The 16,373-nt window shown below is 59.5% G+C and overlaps 1 protein-coding gene across 2 annotated transcripts; it reads left to right on the top strand.

Annotated features, from left to right (window-relative positions):
* The first annotated feature begins 283 nt into the window (after positions 1–283).
* SHH (sonic hedgehog) lies at positions 284–12,602 on the top strand. 2 transcript variants are annotated; one of them, XM_025380082.1, is made up of 4 exons: positions 3,475–3,554; positions 5,694–5,822; positions 5,976–6,237; positions 12,341–12,602. In XM_025380082.1, the coding sequence occupies exons 2-4, from the start codon at positions 5,784–5,786 to the stop codon at positions 12,577–12,579; spliced, it is 540 nt and encodes a 179-aa protein (XP_025235867.1). In that variant the 5' UTR covers positions 3,475–3,554; positions 5,694–5,783; the 3' UTR covers positions 12,580–12,602. The 2 variants fall into 2 exon arrangements, with proteins under 2 accessions (XP_025235866.1, XP_025235867.1); XM_025380081.1 differs by lacking the exons at positions 3,475–3,554; positions 5,694–5,822; positions 12,341–12,602 and adding exons at positions 284–728; positions 8,830–10,314.
* The last annotated feature ends 3,771 nt before the right edge of the window (positions 12,603–16,373 follow it).

The following is a 16,373-nucleotide window of genomic DNA, read 5'->3' as shown; positions in this document are numbered from 1 at the left end:
TTAACATCAGAAGACAAGCTTGTGCGGCTTTGGCCAATCAGATGCGCCCCTGGCAGCTATAATATAGTGCTAAAGGCAGCCTCTCTCACAAGCTCTCCAGGCTTGCTACCATTTAAAATCAGACTCTTTTTGTCTTTTGATTGCTGTCTCGCGACCCAACTCCGATGTGTTCCGTTATCAGCGGCCGGCAGCCTGCCATTCCAGCCCCTGTCTGGGTGGGGAGCGGTGGAGAGTGCCCCGCAGCCGCGGCGGGCAAGGTTATATAGGAAGAGAAAGAGCCAGGCAGCCGGCGAGGGAGCGAGCGGGCGGGCGAGCCGGAGCGAGGAAGGGAGAGCGCAAGAGAGAGCGCACACGCACACACCCGCCGCGCGCACTCGCGCACGGACCCGCACGGGGACAGCTCGGAAGTCATCAGTTCCATGGGCGAGATGCTGCTGCTGGCGAGATGTCTGCTGCTAGTCCTCGTCTCCTCGCTGCTGGTGTGCTCGGGACTGGCGTGCGGACCGGGCAGGGGGTTCGGGAAGCGGCGGCACCCCAAAAAGCTGACCCCTTTAGCCTACAAGCAGTTTATCCCCAATGTGGCTGAGAAGACCCTAGGCGCCAGCGGAAGATATGAAGGGAAGATCTCCAGAAACTCCGAGAGATTTAAGGAACTCACCCCCAATTACAACCCCGACATCATATTTAAGGATGAAGAAAACACCGGAGCGGACAGGCTGATGACTCAGGTAGGAACCCAGCGCCGGGGCGTGGAATGTGTGGCTTTCCAGGGGGTTAGGAGAAGCCGAACACTTCCAGACTTAACTCTGTTTGCTCTTCGGGCAGATAGGAAGGTGATTTCACCCACTTCTTCCCCACCCACCTGCCCGCCCCCCATCTCTTCCTGTTCCTGGAGGAGAATGGAGGTCAAGGGTCCAGCTGGAGAAGTTTAGGGTGTGGTGGGGGTGAGGACGGTAACAGACGTGGTTCATTATGGCCCTGATTTGATGAGTCTTGCTACAACGGCCTTCCCCATCCTACTTCTGCCGTGGCTTGTAACTTGGGGAGACCTTCACTTGGGGGGTGTCGGCCCTTTCCAAGTCAGGAGTGGAAATGGAAGGAGAGGGTGGGAATCCCCCTCCCACAAACACGGAGTGGCCTCCGGGCACTGTGCAACGAACGTAGCTTTGGGCATTGGAGCTCAGGGCCCCCACGTTTCCCGTCGCCTCTGTGGTTTTCTTTCCCACTACAACCCCCACCCTACACCTCCCCACCAAAGAATTCTCAACTGGAAAAGCCAGGAGGCAGTTCTGACAAAAGGCAGGGGCTCCAGAGGCGACTCCGCCCGTCCCTGGGTCCCTGGCTGTATCGCAGAGCTGGCTTTGCGATTGCATGTCCGCAATTGTGCCCATCAGAGTGTGAATGTATTGATATTTCTTTAAGGATGCTCTTTCCTTCTTCCAAGCCCGAGGTACCTTAGGGGAGGGACTTAGAACTTATTGGCATTGCATCACTTTAGTTTTCAACCTGCTTGCATAAGAATTAAGAGAGAATAAATATTAGTGTGGGGGGAGGGGAAGCTAAGCAAAATATGAATTCCTCTCTCTCTCCCCACCTCCTTTGAGATTTCTGAGCTGCCAATCTCCCAGCCAATTCTAGACTTTCTGAAACTCCATGCACGTATAACTGAAGCCAGAAATGGGTTTCCTTGCAAATATAGGTCAACATCCTTTTTATTGCCCTATTAAAATATTCAAGTCCTACCTTTAGGGCTAGGTGCGCACAGCGGCTGATGGAGTGGCGCTGGTGGGGCGCAAGTGCAGGGGGAGGGTACGGACGGCAGAGAGAGAGGAGCTACCTCTGGGCCGCCCTGCTTCCCCGACCCGATTCCCAGGCTTGCTTGGGGCCGAGAAAGGCGAGGAGCAGGCGAGGTAGCCTGCTCCAGCTGTCGGAAAGGAGAGGAATGGGAAATGGTCCTGATTTCCTTGTTCTCCCTCATCTGCTTCCGACCACCTTAAATCTGGACCGCGAGTGTGGACGCGCGCGCCAGTGCCAGAGAGCAGCGCGATCCACAATTAACTCTGCACGGGCCACGGGGTGCCCGGTGTGTGCAGCTGGCTGGAGGGAGTTCTCCGGCTAGCCTGGGGCGCCCATCCTCTCGTCACCCTAGCTCCCTGCGGAGGAGGGGACTTGCCAGGGTCCCTCGGAACCCGATAGGAGGGAGGCGCTGCGGAGAGCGCAGCGGGGGCGTGGACACCCGAGGTCCCAGAGCCAGAGTGGGTCAGCTTCTGCCCTGGTCTGCGGGAGGCCAATACTGCAGAAGGGGTCCTGGGCTCGCACCCCTTCCCAGGACTCGGGCCTTGCCGCCCTGCTGCAAAGCTGCAAGCGCGCAGAGCCGCGCAGCGAGGCAGACGCATGCAGCCCCACTTACTCCCGGGTTATCGATCCCCCGCGGCTAGGGTTTCAGTGCGCGCGGGGTTGGGCTGGAGCCGCCGGGCTCTGCCGCTCCACGCGCCGGAGCGCAGGCAACGCAGGAGCTAACAGCAGCGCCGGGTTCGCGGTAGCGACCCCGGCAGCTGAGGCGCGGAGATGGGGGCGCCCGCGCAGGGACCAGGGCGCAGCGCGGGCTCCGCCGGCCTGCCCTGGGCCGCGCCCCCCTCCCTAGTCCGCCGCCTGCCCTGCCTCTGGGCCTCCGCGTCCCAGCCGGAGCCCCCAGACAGGGGGCCTACCCCCGACCCCCGCCCGCCCTACCCGGGGACGCAGGGCCCAGCGGCCCCGCGCCCGGCCACTCTCGCCGCCGCGCGCACAGGCAGCATTTGAACTTCTGACCTTCTGTCAACTTCCCTCAGACGAACGAAACGAAAACAAATACTTTTTTCCTTGGGCAGTGGCTATTCCCGTTCCCAACACAAAAGGAGGGGGAAGGACGGCCCAAGTGGGGGTTGGGTGGGGAGAGCCAGGCCGGGATTATCAGGCAGACCCCACAAAGGTCCCCTAAAACCCAGGGGGGTAGGGGCTGGCAGTCTGTGAGGTACCCCCAGTTGATCCCTCCCCTACCTTCCTTCTCCCGATTCCAGGAGGTAAGGGTGGGGGAGGAAGGGATGGGGAAGGCGGAGACTCGGGTGCTGAGGGCAGGGGCCGGGTGAAGGAGGAGGCAGGGAGCCCCAGGCCCGCGGGAGGTTTGGGGAGCCTGCTCGGACGCCCTCATTTTAAATAACCACCTAGGCTCTGCCCCAGCTGCGTGGCCCTCCTCTTCTGTCTCCCTCCCTGTCTCTGGGTCTCTAATGTGACTGCCGCCCAAGTCCCTCAACCATGGCGAGATCGTCCCCAGTGGAACTTTCAGAGCAGTTCTGGAACGCAGGAGCTGCCGGTTAATATTAACCCGGGAGAGGAAAGCGCAGACAGACACGCTCTCCCCGCGCTGGCCTAGGGTGCCAGGCGAGGGTGCTGGCGGCCAGGGGGGTCCTAGGGGACAGGAGGCCCGAGGGCCGGATCTGAAGCCTGGAGTAGGGTCCCGAGCCGCCACACTAAATAGATTTCCTGTGCGCTCTGGGGCCGCCAGGACAGACGCTCAGGTGTGGGTTTGGGGAGGGGCTGTTCCACCAAGCCTGGGGAAAGGACAGTGGAGAGAGGTGCGTTTTGGGGGCTGGGGCTGTTTTGAGGTTGGGACGCCCCCACCCCCGCGCTGGGGGAAGCCCACCGGCTGCTGGCGGTGACAGTCGGCGCGGCTCGCAGATCAGGGAGGTGGGCAGGAGCTCAGGCGTGGGGAACAACTTGGCCTCAGCCGACACAAAGCCCGGCCCCGGCGGCCCTGCTGGGCTTCACGGTGGCTGCACAGAGTCGGGCTTGATTCGCGGCACACGACCCAATGAATTAATAACCGGCCTGGGCTTCCCGGCTTTGCCTGCGACAATCCCGCCCAGCGCGGGCGGAGGAGAGGCCGCCAGCCGAGGCCGCAAGGAGCCCGGCCGGGGGAGGGCTCGAGGGGTGGGGGCGCCAACTCCGGCAACCCTCGGCCTCCGCCCCTCACCCGCGCAGCCACCTCCCGTCGCGGCCCGGCTAGGCCGGGGTCTCCCTGCCCCGGGTCCTCCATGCCTGCCCAAGTGGCGCAGTTCCCAGAGCTGGGGGCCGGGTCCTCCTCACCCTGCCGCCCTTTCCCTGGCTGCCCTCCTGGGAAGCTGTTTAAAGCTTCATCGGCGCAGCCCCAGGGGAGGGAGCTGCGGTGGGGTGGGGGGCTTGCATGGGGGGTCCGTGTGCGTGTTGGTGGTGTGCGCCTGCGCGCAACGGGCCTCACATCACAGCTCTAAACTGACCCTGGTTTACTGATTGATTTTCATGTAAAACGCGTTCAATCCTCAAGATGACCTCACTCAAATTCTGCCCTTCCGACTTTTTTTTCTTTAACTGCTGGCAGGCCCAGAAACCTGCAGGCACTGACCTGTTACCAGGGCGGCCCCCAGCCCTACCCCACCCCCAGTTGTTGTATGTTTAACTCTACAACCATATTACTGGTTTTTATTGCTGCCAGATACACAGGACTTTTCCTGTTGCGCAATATGTCACGTCCCCTTAAAGCGCGGCAGCAGTGGGGCCAGGGTCCTCGCCCCACCCTCTCGAAAGGGTCCCCCCACCCACGCTACAGTTAGGGCCCTGGACAGAAGCTGTCCTTCCATCGCGACAACCAGACTCCAAGCAGAGCATCCTTCCAGACTGGAGGAGGTTAGAGGTCAGCCCCGCCCTCTGCAGCAGTCACCTTGAAATTGCCCCTCGGCCTCCACTTGGCGCAGCTTCTTGGGGGATGCCACCATCATCATCTGTGCCAGTTCCCCCTCTGTAAATCCCGTGTCCCACCAGCAGCAGCAGGATAAACATCCAGGAAGCAAGTCAGTGCCCCCACAAACACACACAGTGGATTCAACTGCTTTCTGTCGCATCCTTATCTGAAAGTGACCCAAGGGAACCCCCACAATCTGAGTGTCAGGTAACCCCGTCTGCATCTGCCTAGTCAGTGCTTCCTGATTCCTACCAGGCAACTTCCTGGGAGACTCCCCAGGCGGAGGACTCGGAGACCTCAGGCCTTCCTGGCTCCCCTCCCCCTTCTCTCAAACCCCTCCCCCTCCTTCCTCTTCAGTTTGCTCTTCAAACTTGCTGGACACCATTCTATGCTGGGGCCAAGAAAACAAGAGGGGAGGAAGGGAACAGGTTAAAGAAAACAAGAAACACAATCAGACCACAGAAAAGCCAGGCAGAAAAGAGTTCCACGGGCAAAAAGAATGTGGCTGTCCAGATAAAGAATGTCTGTCCCGGCCCCAGCCCGTGCTGCAAGTGGTAACTCACCTAGCCGCCTTCCACCTAGGCTCCCGACCACCCTGCAGCCCCGCCAGCGGCTTCTGGCCTCCCCTCTGCCTCGGATAGGGTTAGGGCCTGAGGCAAATAAATGCAAGGCCTTCAATTCTCAAAGAAACGCGCAGTGCATTTTTCTTTATTTCTGGGAACTTGCACCCAGGTATCTGTCAGGCCTGCTGTGACAGATTCTACACGGAGAGAAGGTGGAGCCTTCGCAGGTGGAGAAAGGGGCCGCAGAAGAGGGGCTGGAAGTGGAGGGCAACGTGGGGGCGGGGCGGGTATCGCAGAAGGTGCCCCTGGAGGGTCCCGGAGTTGATGTCCGAATCATGCAGGTCACTTGTTTCAGAGAAACTTTATTTGCTTCTTAGGCCCCGCTAGGAGCATCGGCTGTTTCAGGACCTGGAGAAAGGCCCCCAGCTCTACTCTGAGAGGACGTGCTCCTCCATGCTCCTCCGCAAATGCTGCCCCTCTTCCCCAGCCCGGGGCTCAGCTCTTCCGTGTGTTTGGGCCGTTCCAACTCCCGTCTCCCCACCTCTCCGCATGGCCCTCGCGCCTTGAGACTGGGCAGGGCAGGCTGACGGAGGGGCCGGGAGGGGTGGCGGCCGCCCAGGCTAACGTGTCCGTCGGTGGGGGTCCCCTTGTCTTCGCAGAGGTGTAAGGACAAGTTGAACGCTTTGGCCATTTCGGTGATGAACCAGTGGCCAGGAGTGAAACTGCGGGTGACCGAGGGCTGGGACGAGGATGGCCACCACTCAGAGGAGTCTCTGCACTACGAGGGCCGCGCAGTGGACATCACCACGTCCGACCGCGACCGCAGCAAGTACGGCATGCTGGCCCGCCTGGCGGTGGAGGCCGGCTTCGACTGGGTGTACTACGAGTCCAAGGCGCACATCCACTGCTCGGTGAAAGCAGGTAAGCTGGCCCTGGACCCCGGATCCGCCCCCACGGAAGGCCACTGGCAGACCCCCGGCTTAATTCAAGGGAAAAAGAAACCTGGGGGGAGGCTGAGGGCCAGGAGCAGGGGCACTGGGCGATGACTGCGTTTCCGCGGTGGGAACCTGCCCTGTGAGGTGCCGGCCCCTCGAACTCACCCCTACCTTTGAGGCCACAGAGCCCAGGGTTCTCCATGACCCGAGGTGGGGTCCTGTGGCTTCCTGCCCGCTTCTGGAGCCCCCACTGCAGGGGGGTGGGAAAGCGTGACTGGGGGAGGGGCGCTAGCCCCTTCCAGGCGAGGGAAAGCAGCACTGCGTGGTTAGCCAGGTCTGGGCGAGCTCCTTCCTCTCGTTCAGGGCTTAAGAACCAACTGCCCCCACCAGCTGTCCCAAGCGCAGGGGCGTCTGTCCTGCCCCGGAGCCCGCGTCCTGGCTCCTCCCCGCCGGGCGCCCGTGGATCCTAAGCTGCCTTCGCTCACTCGCTGAGCCTTTGGGGAGAGGCCTGGTGGGCGGCAGTAAACCCAGGGGTAACCACCTCCAGCATCTGGAGGCCGCGCGCCCGAAGCCTGCGTTCCTACTGGGAGCCGGGCTGGAACGCCCTGGGCGGCGGGCAAGTCCCGGAAAGCCGGCCCGAGTAGGCGTGAGGCTGCCTTCTCTGGGCCTGCAACGCCACACGCTGTTGCTGGCGAGGAACAGCGGTAGAGGAGGCGCCATCGCGCGCACGCGAACCTCCGGCCTGGGGCTGTGTGCACAACGCTCTCCTCCGCCCGCATAAATTGGCACGTTTAGCAAAGCCGTTCACGGTGAATTTCGGGGAAACTCTGCCTTCCTCACCCCCCTTCCAGGTTTCCCTACTTGTCTCCTAAATTCCAAGTTAATGGCAATATGTTAGTAGGAAAACACTTTAAAGGTGTCAAGGCACACTTGTAGGTAAAGGCAAGCGTGGCTTCTCGTCCCCACAGAAAGCAAAGGCGTGGAGCGGGGGCGGCGGGGGCGGCAGGGGCGGGTGTGCGGCCCAGAGAGCTCCCGGCCGCAGGGAGGCAGGAGGCGGCACCCCCACCTCGCGGCCTCGGCGGCGGCCCCTGGGCCCAGGGCGCTCCCTGCGCAAAACCTCCTCCCCGGCTCCCTGCCCTCGGGGTCCCCCTAGCGGGGGTCTCCGGAGGCCTCCTCCCAAGTGAGCAGCGCTAATCCATCCGCCGGATCGCGCCGGGAGAGCAGAGCCGCGGCGCGGGAGCCGCTCATTGGCATTCTGCGCACACGGGCAGGGGCGCGGGGCGCAGCGTGTCAAGCCGGGCCGTGCGACTCGACGACTCGGGCTAGCCAGCGCCCGGGGTCGCATTCCGGGGGGCTACGGAGGGCCTCCAACGGCCAGCCCCGCACTTCATGCCGGAGAAACCGATGAGAAGATTAAAAGCCCCCTGTAATTCCAGCAGGAAGATTCTTTCTGGCAATCTCTATTTGCAAAAAGCATGATCCCAGAGATTGGAATGCAAAGAAGACGGCCCTCCCCGCCCTCCTCCCCGGCCCCCTGCGCTCCGCCCCAACTTCAATTATTGTCCTCGGGACAGTGAGCCTCAGAGAGCGACAGAGGGCTCGAGAAAGCGGGTAGTCAAGGGGCCTTGAGACTCGGAGCTTCCAGCGCTCCGAACAGGCCCCGCCATTTAAAATTCAAATACACATCTTGAGTGCTTGGAAGAGAGGCCTGGCTGTGCAAATAGTGCTTGTGAATTGCACACGGGGGGGTTTGCACCTGAGCAAATAGGGAGGGGGAGGCCCGCGAGCTGGGGAGAGAGTGAGCTGAGAAAAGGGAGGGGAGAAAATGGAAGTGTCCGCTTCCAAGAGTGTCTCCTGTTTATCCCAGAAATCACAATGACAATGCTGGGCCCTTTATTGGATTTTAATTAGAAAATCCACACAAGCCTCGGATTTTCACACCTCGGCCAATCTCTGGAATGTTTGTCCAGTTGCTACAACTACTGCAGCTATTTTTCACTCCCCGCCCCCGCCCCTCCGCAGGCCCACGCCGAGGCGCGGCAGGGTGCTGAGGGCTGGCGGGTCGGCTGGCCAGGGGTTTCCGCCGCGCAGCCCGGGTGCTGAGCGCGCGAGCAGGCGCCGCGCCCCGCGCCGGGGCGGGAGGGAAGGAGGGTGCGCCCGGCGCCCGCGGGAGCTCAAGGAGGCTTCCAGAGGAATCCAAGTGCAGAGCAAACACCCTCTGGATGGATTCGCGGCGAGGCGGGGTGTGTGCGGAGCTGGGGGTGGGGTTGGAGGAAGGCGGAAGGAAGGAGTGACACCGGCCTCTGCAGGAAACGCCAGCCAACCTCTGTCACCGCCAGCGCAGACTTAGAGAGTTGTTAAGGAATGTGCCTGCGTAGGAATCCTGTCCCTGGGGCGGTGGGGTTGGGGGAGGGAGGTCTGTGCGGGACCCACCTGGAATCAATCGCCCCGCCCAGCGCTGAGCGCCTCCCTAGCCTAGGCGCGCGGGCACCAAGCGTGGGCCCTCCTCCCCGAGACGCGCCTCCCTCTCGGAACTCAATGCCCTGTCCTCTCTTCTCTCCCTTCTCCGCACCCGCAGAGAACTCGGTGGCGGCCAAATCGGGCGGCTGCTTCCCGGGCTCGGCCACTGTGCACCTGGAGCAGGGCGGCACCAAGCTGGTAAAGGACCTGCGCCCCGGGGACCGCGTGCTGGCGGCGGACGACCAGGGCCGGCTACTCTACAGCGACTTCCTCACTTTCCTGGACCGCGACGACGGCGCCAAGAAGGTCTTCTATGTGATCGAGACGCGGGAGCCGCGCGAGCGCCTGCTGCTCACCGCCGCGCACCTGCTCTTCGTGGCGCCGCACAACGACTCTGCCGCCGCGGAGCCCGAGGCGTTCTCAGGCGCGGGACCGCCTTTCGAAGGCGCACTGGGGCATCGGGCGCTGTTCGCCAGCCGCGTGCGCCCGGGCCAGCGCGTGTATGTGGTGGCCGAGCGCGACGGGGACCGCCGGCTCCTGCCCGCCGCTGTACACAGCGTGACCCTACGCGAGGAGGCCGCGGGCGCCTACGCGCCGCTCACGGCCCAGGGCACCATCCTCATCAACCGGGTGCTGGCCTCGTGCTACGCCGTCATCGAGGAGCACGGCTGGGCGCACCGGGCCTTCGCGCCTTTCCGCCTGGCACACGCGCTCCTGGCTGCACTGGCGCCCGCGCGCACGGACCGCGGCGGGGACAGCGGCGGTGGGGACCGCGGGGGCGGCGGCAGCCGAGTACCCCCGCCTGCGCCAGGTGCAGCCGACGCTACGGGTGCGGGGGCCACCGCGGGCATCCACTGGTACTCGCAGCTGCTCTACCAAATAGGCACCTGGCTCCTGGACAGCGAGGCCCTGCACCCGCTGGGCATGGCGGTCAAGTCCAGCTGAAGCTGGGGGGCCCGGGGAGGGGCGCGGGAGGGGGCGGGGCGGGGCAGCAACAGCAACGCAAAGCAAAAAGACACTCGGAAAAGGCGCACGAACCAGACTGAGTTATTATAATAATAATAATAATAATAAAGTAGGACAGTCCAAAGTAGACTCTAAGGAAACAAGGACCCCGGGAAGTTTTGTTGTTGTGTTTAGTTGATATATATTTTTTGAATTTTTTGGTTATTGTTTTATTTTGGTTATTTTTTCCTCCTCTCCTGGCTATTTATTTGGTATGAATAGATGTTTTAAATAATATGAACCGGACCTTCAAGAGCCTTAAATAGTTTGTTTCTTGGATAATTTATTATGATCATGTGAACTGTACTCACGGGGGAAAGATTATTTTGTGAGGCCAAGCAACCTGCTCAGAGTCTATTTTTCTACATGTCCCTCGTCCCGGCTGTCAGAAAGCAAACCTCTGTCCCTGCCATCCCTCCCTTCCATCTCCTGCTTCTCAGCAAGTGCAAACTCAAACGTGCTTCATGGGGGTCCACAAATTATATTTTTATACACAGAATTGTAAATTAGATTTTTTGAGAGATCAATACTTAACTGAATTACATTTCATTTTTGAAATAGTGTAAAATATGAAAATATATTATTTTAATTTAACTAGTTTCCGATGTAACAGCCATCTCCTCTGTTGTCTTTATGGTTTCATATTCCCTTTGTATTCACCATTTTGCCACATTCTTGGAAGCCAAGACTGTTACACACACACAGCACACACTTTGCTTTGCTTTGCTTTTTTTTTCTTTTTCTTTTTCTTTTTCTTTTTTTTTTTTTTTTTTTTTTTTTTGACAAACTGGAAGAACTCTGTTATTTTTAACTTCAAAGAATTTATTAGAAAATAATATTTTTTAAAAGCGCACATAGTGATGAGCCCATGAGGATGGAGCCTGCAGTTTGTACAGAGAAAACAAAAGGATGTTTTTGCATTAATAAATTGAGAAATAACTGCTGTAAATTTACTAAAATGTATTTTTGAATATTTTGTAATAGTTTTATAGAAATAAAATGTGCCATGCACAGACCGCTTAGTATCTAATAACTAAGAATCCCCGTTGCAGCCCTTTTTCTTTTTTTTTTGGCTTCTTTGCTTGGGAAACCCAGTGCTCACAGGCGCTCCCAACATTCTATTTAGATGTGTTGCTTATACTGTGAACTCAGACTGACTGACTTAGGTAACCAAAGTAGGCACACAAACCAACTTCTTTCTTCTCATGGCTGGAGAAACCTCAGCTCTGTTTGTATTTATTGTGTGATGCTCCTCCTACGCTCCCAAAGGTTGGGGGTGCCACCTGTGGGGACTGTGCTGTCCCCCTAACCCCACCCCTTAACTAGCAAAGCCTAATGTGTAAGCCCAGAGGAGGTGGCCTGGAGACGGCCACCGAGAACCTTCTCCTAGGACTCCTGTGTGTGGTTGCTGGGCAGACCCCTGGCCTGACCCTGTTCGTGCTGTCTGTGATCCGTAGGGAGGAGGTTCATTGCTGCTTTCTGAGGTCCTGTTGTGCCCCTTCCAGAAAGCATCCTTAGAAGAGAGGACCAGGTTTGATCTTCTCTGAAGCTCTATCCTCTTTTCTTGAGGGTCCCCTTAAATCCGAGTGGCAAGCCCACAGTGGCATGGGCCAGTCGCTGGAATGTCGGGGCTGCTGTTGAGGTCCTCAGGCTACGCTGGTTGTCTGTGTGACATGGCGGTCAGGTGTGGACTTTGATCCCTGTTGAGTGAGCATGCTGCTGTGGGTGCTGGGCTGGGGAAGGTCCTTCCATGCTTCATGCTGCCTTGGAGGCCAAGAGGGTCTCTGCCCTTGGCGGTTGTCAGGGTCCCAGGTGGAGGACTACTACCAGTTCTTTGGCTTACAGAAGATGTCTGCCATGCTTTGTGCTTTGGGCTAAATTATCTGAGCAGGCTGAGCCTTGGAAGGGTGGCGCTGCGTGAGCTCGGGGCCTCCTAGCAGCTGGAGCCTGTGTGGAAGGTGGTCCAGGCTTAGGGAGTGGGAGTGAACAGACTTCAGCCCCACCTGTCAGGGGCTCGCTCCTGAGGCTGGGACCAGTCCCTGAAGGTTTGCTCTGCTGAGGGTCTGCCCTTGAGTGGCCTTCCGGGGAGGCTGTGTGCCCAGGTGGATGGCACAGGGCCTCTGGAGCCTCCGCAGGGCCGGGCCCTCTGTGCAGGAGCAGTCCTCAGCTATTTTCTGTAAAAGACTTTGCTTTGGTGTTCTAGATGGTCAGCAGGTTCCAGGCTGATGTTTACAATCTCGGAGGAAGTGTGATGGTTTCTGTTCTTTTGACAGTTCGGTATAATTTCAAGTCAGTCAAAAGTGAAGCCAGAAGCACTGGGCACAGCAGCTCCTCTGGCTGTGTTGACAGACCTGGCGATGTGGCCGTGCGGCCCAGGTGGTCAGAGAGAAGCCAGTCATTGGCCAAGTCCCAAGGTGCCTGAGGCCATGGTGCAGCTCTGCTGGTGACTGGGGCACCTTGGAGCAGACCCTCACCCAGATGGGAAATCCTGACTCCTGGGTGGCACTGCCTCCTGGACAGGCCCGGTGGCAGGGTCCATGCCGCTGGGTGCTGTCCCCAGCCCTCCTGGTCTGTCTTCTTAAGATCCGCCCACTGCTTTGTATTTAAAATTCTCTTTTTCACAGGCAAGGAAAGGAAACCACTGCTTAGAGAAACTAGGTACAGGGCATCGAGAGGGTGCAGCCCAGCCCCGCCAGGACGAGGGGCCCACTTCGCATTCAGGGTTGACGGAGCCAAGAGTTTGTGCAAAATGTACGCTTGGTGGTTGCTGCCAGCCTCCCTCATGACTAAATGCATATCTATTCCTGTCAAAACGTGTATCAGAATGTACTTGAAACTGTTATCTTTGTGCTCTATTGTTTGAATAATTAAAGAAATTACAGAGACTCTCTTCAGTGTCTGTGATGTGGCAGAACCCGCTCCCAAACTGTCATCTGTGTTTCTCATCGTCTTCCACGAGGTAGCGCTGGGAATGTGAAGGAAATTCTCATTGAGCGTGTAGACTCCGTTCTCTCAATGGGTGGGACTGGTCAGGCTTTGGGACTTTTTACTGGTCCTAGGAGGCAGGCACGTGACGCCACTGTCTGAGGGAGTTGACAGAGCTGTCAGCATCACACCCACAGGGGAAACATGGGGCAGACATGCAGGGAATGCTGGTCAGTTGCAAGATTTGGCAAGAAAGCAGCAGAGCACCTGCCGGGGAGGCAAGCGGGCCTGCGGGGAGCCAGCTCTTCCTCAGTGCGGCCGCTCTGGCTTTCCGGATGGTGATCCACTCCAGGAGGCTGAGAAGCCCAGGAAGTGACTTCCGTGTGACTTCTTGAAAAGGAGTCACAAAACCCTTCGTGAACCCTGCCGTTTCTGGGCACTCCCTGGGATTTATGTTCCAGGACAGAGCTAGGCAAATTTTGGCCTCTGGGACAAATCTGGTCTGAGGCCTGTTTTCACATAGCCCCTGGGCTGAGACTGTTTTTACATTTTTTAACGTTTAAAAACAAAAAATCTAACGAAGACTGCTATTCCTCAATGTGACAATTCCGTGAAACCCAAATTTCAGTGTCCATCCATAGTTTTATTGAAACACACCCACACTCACTCACGTATTGTCTGAAGTAGCTTCTCCACTAGCCCAGAGGAAAGCAACAGAAACCACCCATCCCGCACAGCCTGGTGTTTACTCTCTGGCTCTCTGCCCAAGTTTGCCAACCCTCTTTCTAGGATTTTGGATTGAAATCAAGCTTGGCATAGGGGCTGGGGGCTGAGGACAGGAGTTGGAACACAGTGGCCTGTCTACCATCGCAGCGTATTTCTCAATTAGAATTCAATTAGAATTGCCCACCCACTCCTGCTTCTTCCTGAGAGCCACAGGGGCCTCAGGAGGTTAACAAGTCCAGGAAGACCCCGGGGGCAGCCACGTCTGCCTGGCAGGGCAACAGCACCCTTCGATGCTGATCAAGTGTGTGCGAGGCACACCCTGTGCAGGAGAGGCGGGGCCCAGACACAGCCCGCGGAGTCCCCAGAGCAGTTAGCAGAAGCCGCACGGGTGTTACTCTTCTCATCCGTGCAGATCACACCATAGTGAGAAAACAGTAAGTCTGGATTTGGAGATGCTTTCTTTTTTTTTTTTTTTTTTGGCTGAGCTTAATTTTCTCAAATTAAGAACAAACTTTTTTTTCACATTTCACTCTATAAACAAGCACTGGGTCCTCTTAGTGAAGAGGGAGGCATGAAAGCGGTATGGAGGGTTGCATTTTAATGGCTATCTTTGGTTTGGAAATGAGGGTAGCTGTGTTTTCAGATGGGGTAAAGAGGTTGAAAAAAGAGGGTTGCACATCGGAAAACTGAAGATAGAGTAGAAGACAGATTGCGCCAGGAATCAAAGGAAAGAACTCTCCCCACACAGAATTGATGCCTGGATGGAACCCTCCGTCCCAGGTGAGGGCCCAAGCGTTTGCTTCCGGGGAAAGTGGACAGCAAAGCCCATTGCACCTGGGAAAGCTCCTTCCTCCAGATCTGAGGTTAACGTAAGGATTTGCCTTAGAACCCTGCAACCTAAAGACAGCAAAATAAACCCATTGCCTCTGCGAGGAGCGTGAAGGCCCCACCCCTTGAGCGTCTGTTCACCCCATGGCTTAGGTCTCAGAATCCCAGCTGAAGGCCTCTGGCCAGAACTCTGCGCTCTCATGGCCCAGGCGGCCCTCTAGCAGGCAGGCCCCACCGGCCAGGAGCCTCCACAGAGGAATGGGACTGTGGAGAGGACAATGTGGGCCCTACCATTTCAGAAAGAGGGTCAGAGTCTCTGCGCAGCCTGGGAAGTCAAGGCACGGTTGAGCCTGCCCGTGTTTACTCCCCTGCGCGCCATTCTTAGGGCTGCTGTTCTTCCTACTATTCTGTGAGTGGCAAGGGACAGCACAATCTTCCCTCCCGTGCCTGGGGCCTCAGAGGGTGAGCCTTGGCCCAGTGTCCAGGTCCCACCTCCCAAAGATTCCGACTGGGGCACTGTCCTGGGCCTGGCTCCCCCAGGGCCGAGCTGCAGAGCGACCAGCACCACCGGGGAGAGAAGCAGCCGCCCCTCCTGGGCGTGCCCTGGAGCCCATCCACGGTTTGGATCTGCACCGAACACCAGCAGACTGCAGCAGGAGGCTCCTTCTACAGTTCCAACTCGGCTTCCGAGGGATGCGGGCTGGTGCTCTCCTCCTCTCCAGCCCTGGTCAAGCCAGGGCTCCCGGTCGTCTTTCAGCCCCCACAGCCTCCGCGTGTAAAAGGCACTGGCAGCACAGCGTGGGCGTCTGGGGGACTTTACCTACTCATGTCCGGGCTCTCTCCTCTCCCTGCACCTCCATGCTCTCTCCAGAATTGCGGGGTGCTGGGTGCAGATGGCACCTGCCATTGGACCAGCTCCTGGCTTCTTCTCCAGAAGTGTCCCGGGTCTGGGGGGAGCCAGGGTCCGGGGCTGTGGGGAGCCGTGGGCCCTGGACTTGGGGGAGCTAGGGTCCCAGGGCTGTGAGGAGGCGCTGATTGGAGGCCCGGGGCTATGGGGAGCCGTGGGTCCCAGAGCTGTGGGGAGCCGAGGACTTGGAGCCCGGGCGTGGGGGAAGCCGGGGTCCCGGGGCTGGGGAGAGCTGGGGTCCCGGGCTGGAAGGAGCCGTGGACTTGGGGCCTGGGGCTGAAGGGAGCCGTGGACCCGGGGCTGGGAGGAGCCGGGATCCCGGGGCTGGAGGGATCCGTGGACTTGGGGCCTGGGGTTGGGGAGAGCCACGGGTCGGGGGCTGGGAGGAGCTAAGGTCCAGGGGCTGGGGGGAACCGGGATCCCGAGGCTGGAAGGAGCCGTGGACTTGGGGCCCGGGGCTGGAGGAAACCGTGGACCCTGGGCTGGGGGGAGCCGTGAACTTGGGGCCTGGGGCTGAAGGGAGCCGTGGACCCGGGGCTGGGAGGAGCCGGGGTCCCGGGGCTGGAGGGATCCGTGGACTTGGGGCCCGGGGCTGGAGGAACCGTGGACCCGGGGCTGGGGGGAGCCGTGAACTTGGGGCCTGGGGCTGAGGGGAGCCACGGGTCGGAGGCTGCGGGGAGCCGAGGTCTGGGGTCTGGGGGAATCTGGGGTCCCGGGGCTGTGGGGAGCCGGGGTCCTGGGGCTGGGGGGAGCCGGGGTCCGTGTGCTGGGGGGAGCCGTGGACTCGGGGATGCGGGGAGCCGGAGTCCGGGGCTGGAGGGAGCCTCGGACTTGGGTCCCGGGCTGGAGGGAGCCGTCCCCGCGCTGCCCTGGTGGAGTCTGGGCGCCCTCTGGTGCTCGCGTCGGGGAAGCGCAGGCGGCGGCCGCGGGGCCGTAGCCCTGGGCCGAGGTCGGACAGCCCCGGTGAGCCCTTAAGGATTCGAGCGTCAGAGTCCCTTCAAACCGAGGGCAGATGACCACAGGCCACCTCCACCCACGGGAGCGGCAAGGAGGGGCGGCGAGATGAGAGCCAGGGGGGTCACACGCCTTCCTCTCCAGAGGGGTCGGTCCAGCTTCGGGGTGCTGGGGCCGGTCCGGAGACGCCGCCCTGAGTCCGAGACCCGCAGGAGGCCTCAGCCAAAGACACGGAGGAAGGGGCGTGGGAGATGTGAGGGGATGCTGCCAGCCGTCAGCACAAGAGAGGAAATAAATAGAAAAATCTGGAAATCAGG

Source organism: Theropithecus gelada, chromosome 3 (genome assembly GCF_003255815.1).
Source record: "Theropithecus gelada isolate Dixy chromosome 3, Tgel_1.0, whole genome shotgun sequence".
NCBI lineage: Eukaryota > Metazoa > Chordata > Mammalia > Primates > Cercopithecidae > Theropithecus > Theropithecus gelada.
The sequence above is the reverse complement of the archived record's forward strand: the minus strand, read 5'-3'. Positions and strand labels throughout refer to the sequence as shown.

What these genes read in the sequence shown, in the direction of transcription:
- SHH (XM_025380081.1), top strand. Translation starts at nt 420, where the DNA reads ATGGGCGAGATGCTGCTGCTGGCGAGATGTCTGCTGCTAGTCCTCGTC. An exon ending in CGGACAGGCTGATGACTCAG is followed by an intron (nt 729 to 5,975) that starts GTAGGAACCCAG and finishes TTGTCTTCGCAG; the next exon opens with AGGTGTAAGGACAAGTTGAA. An exon ending in CCACTGCTCGGTGAAAGCAG is followed by an intron (nt 6,238 to 8,829) that starts GTAAGCTGGCCC and finishes CCGCACCCGCAG; the next exon opens with AGAACTCGGTGGCGGCCAAA.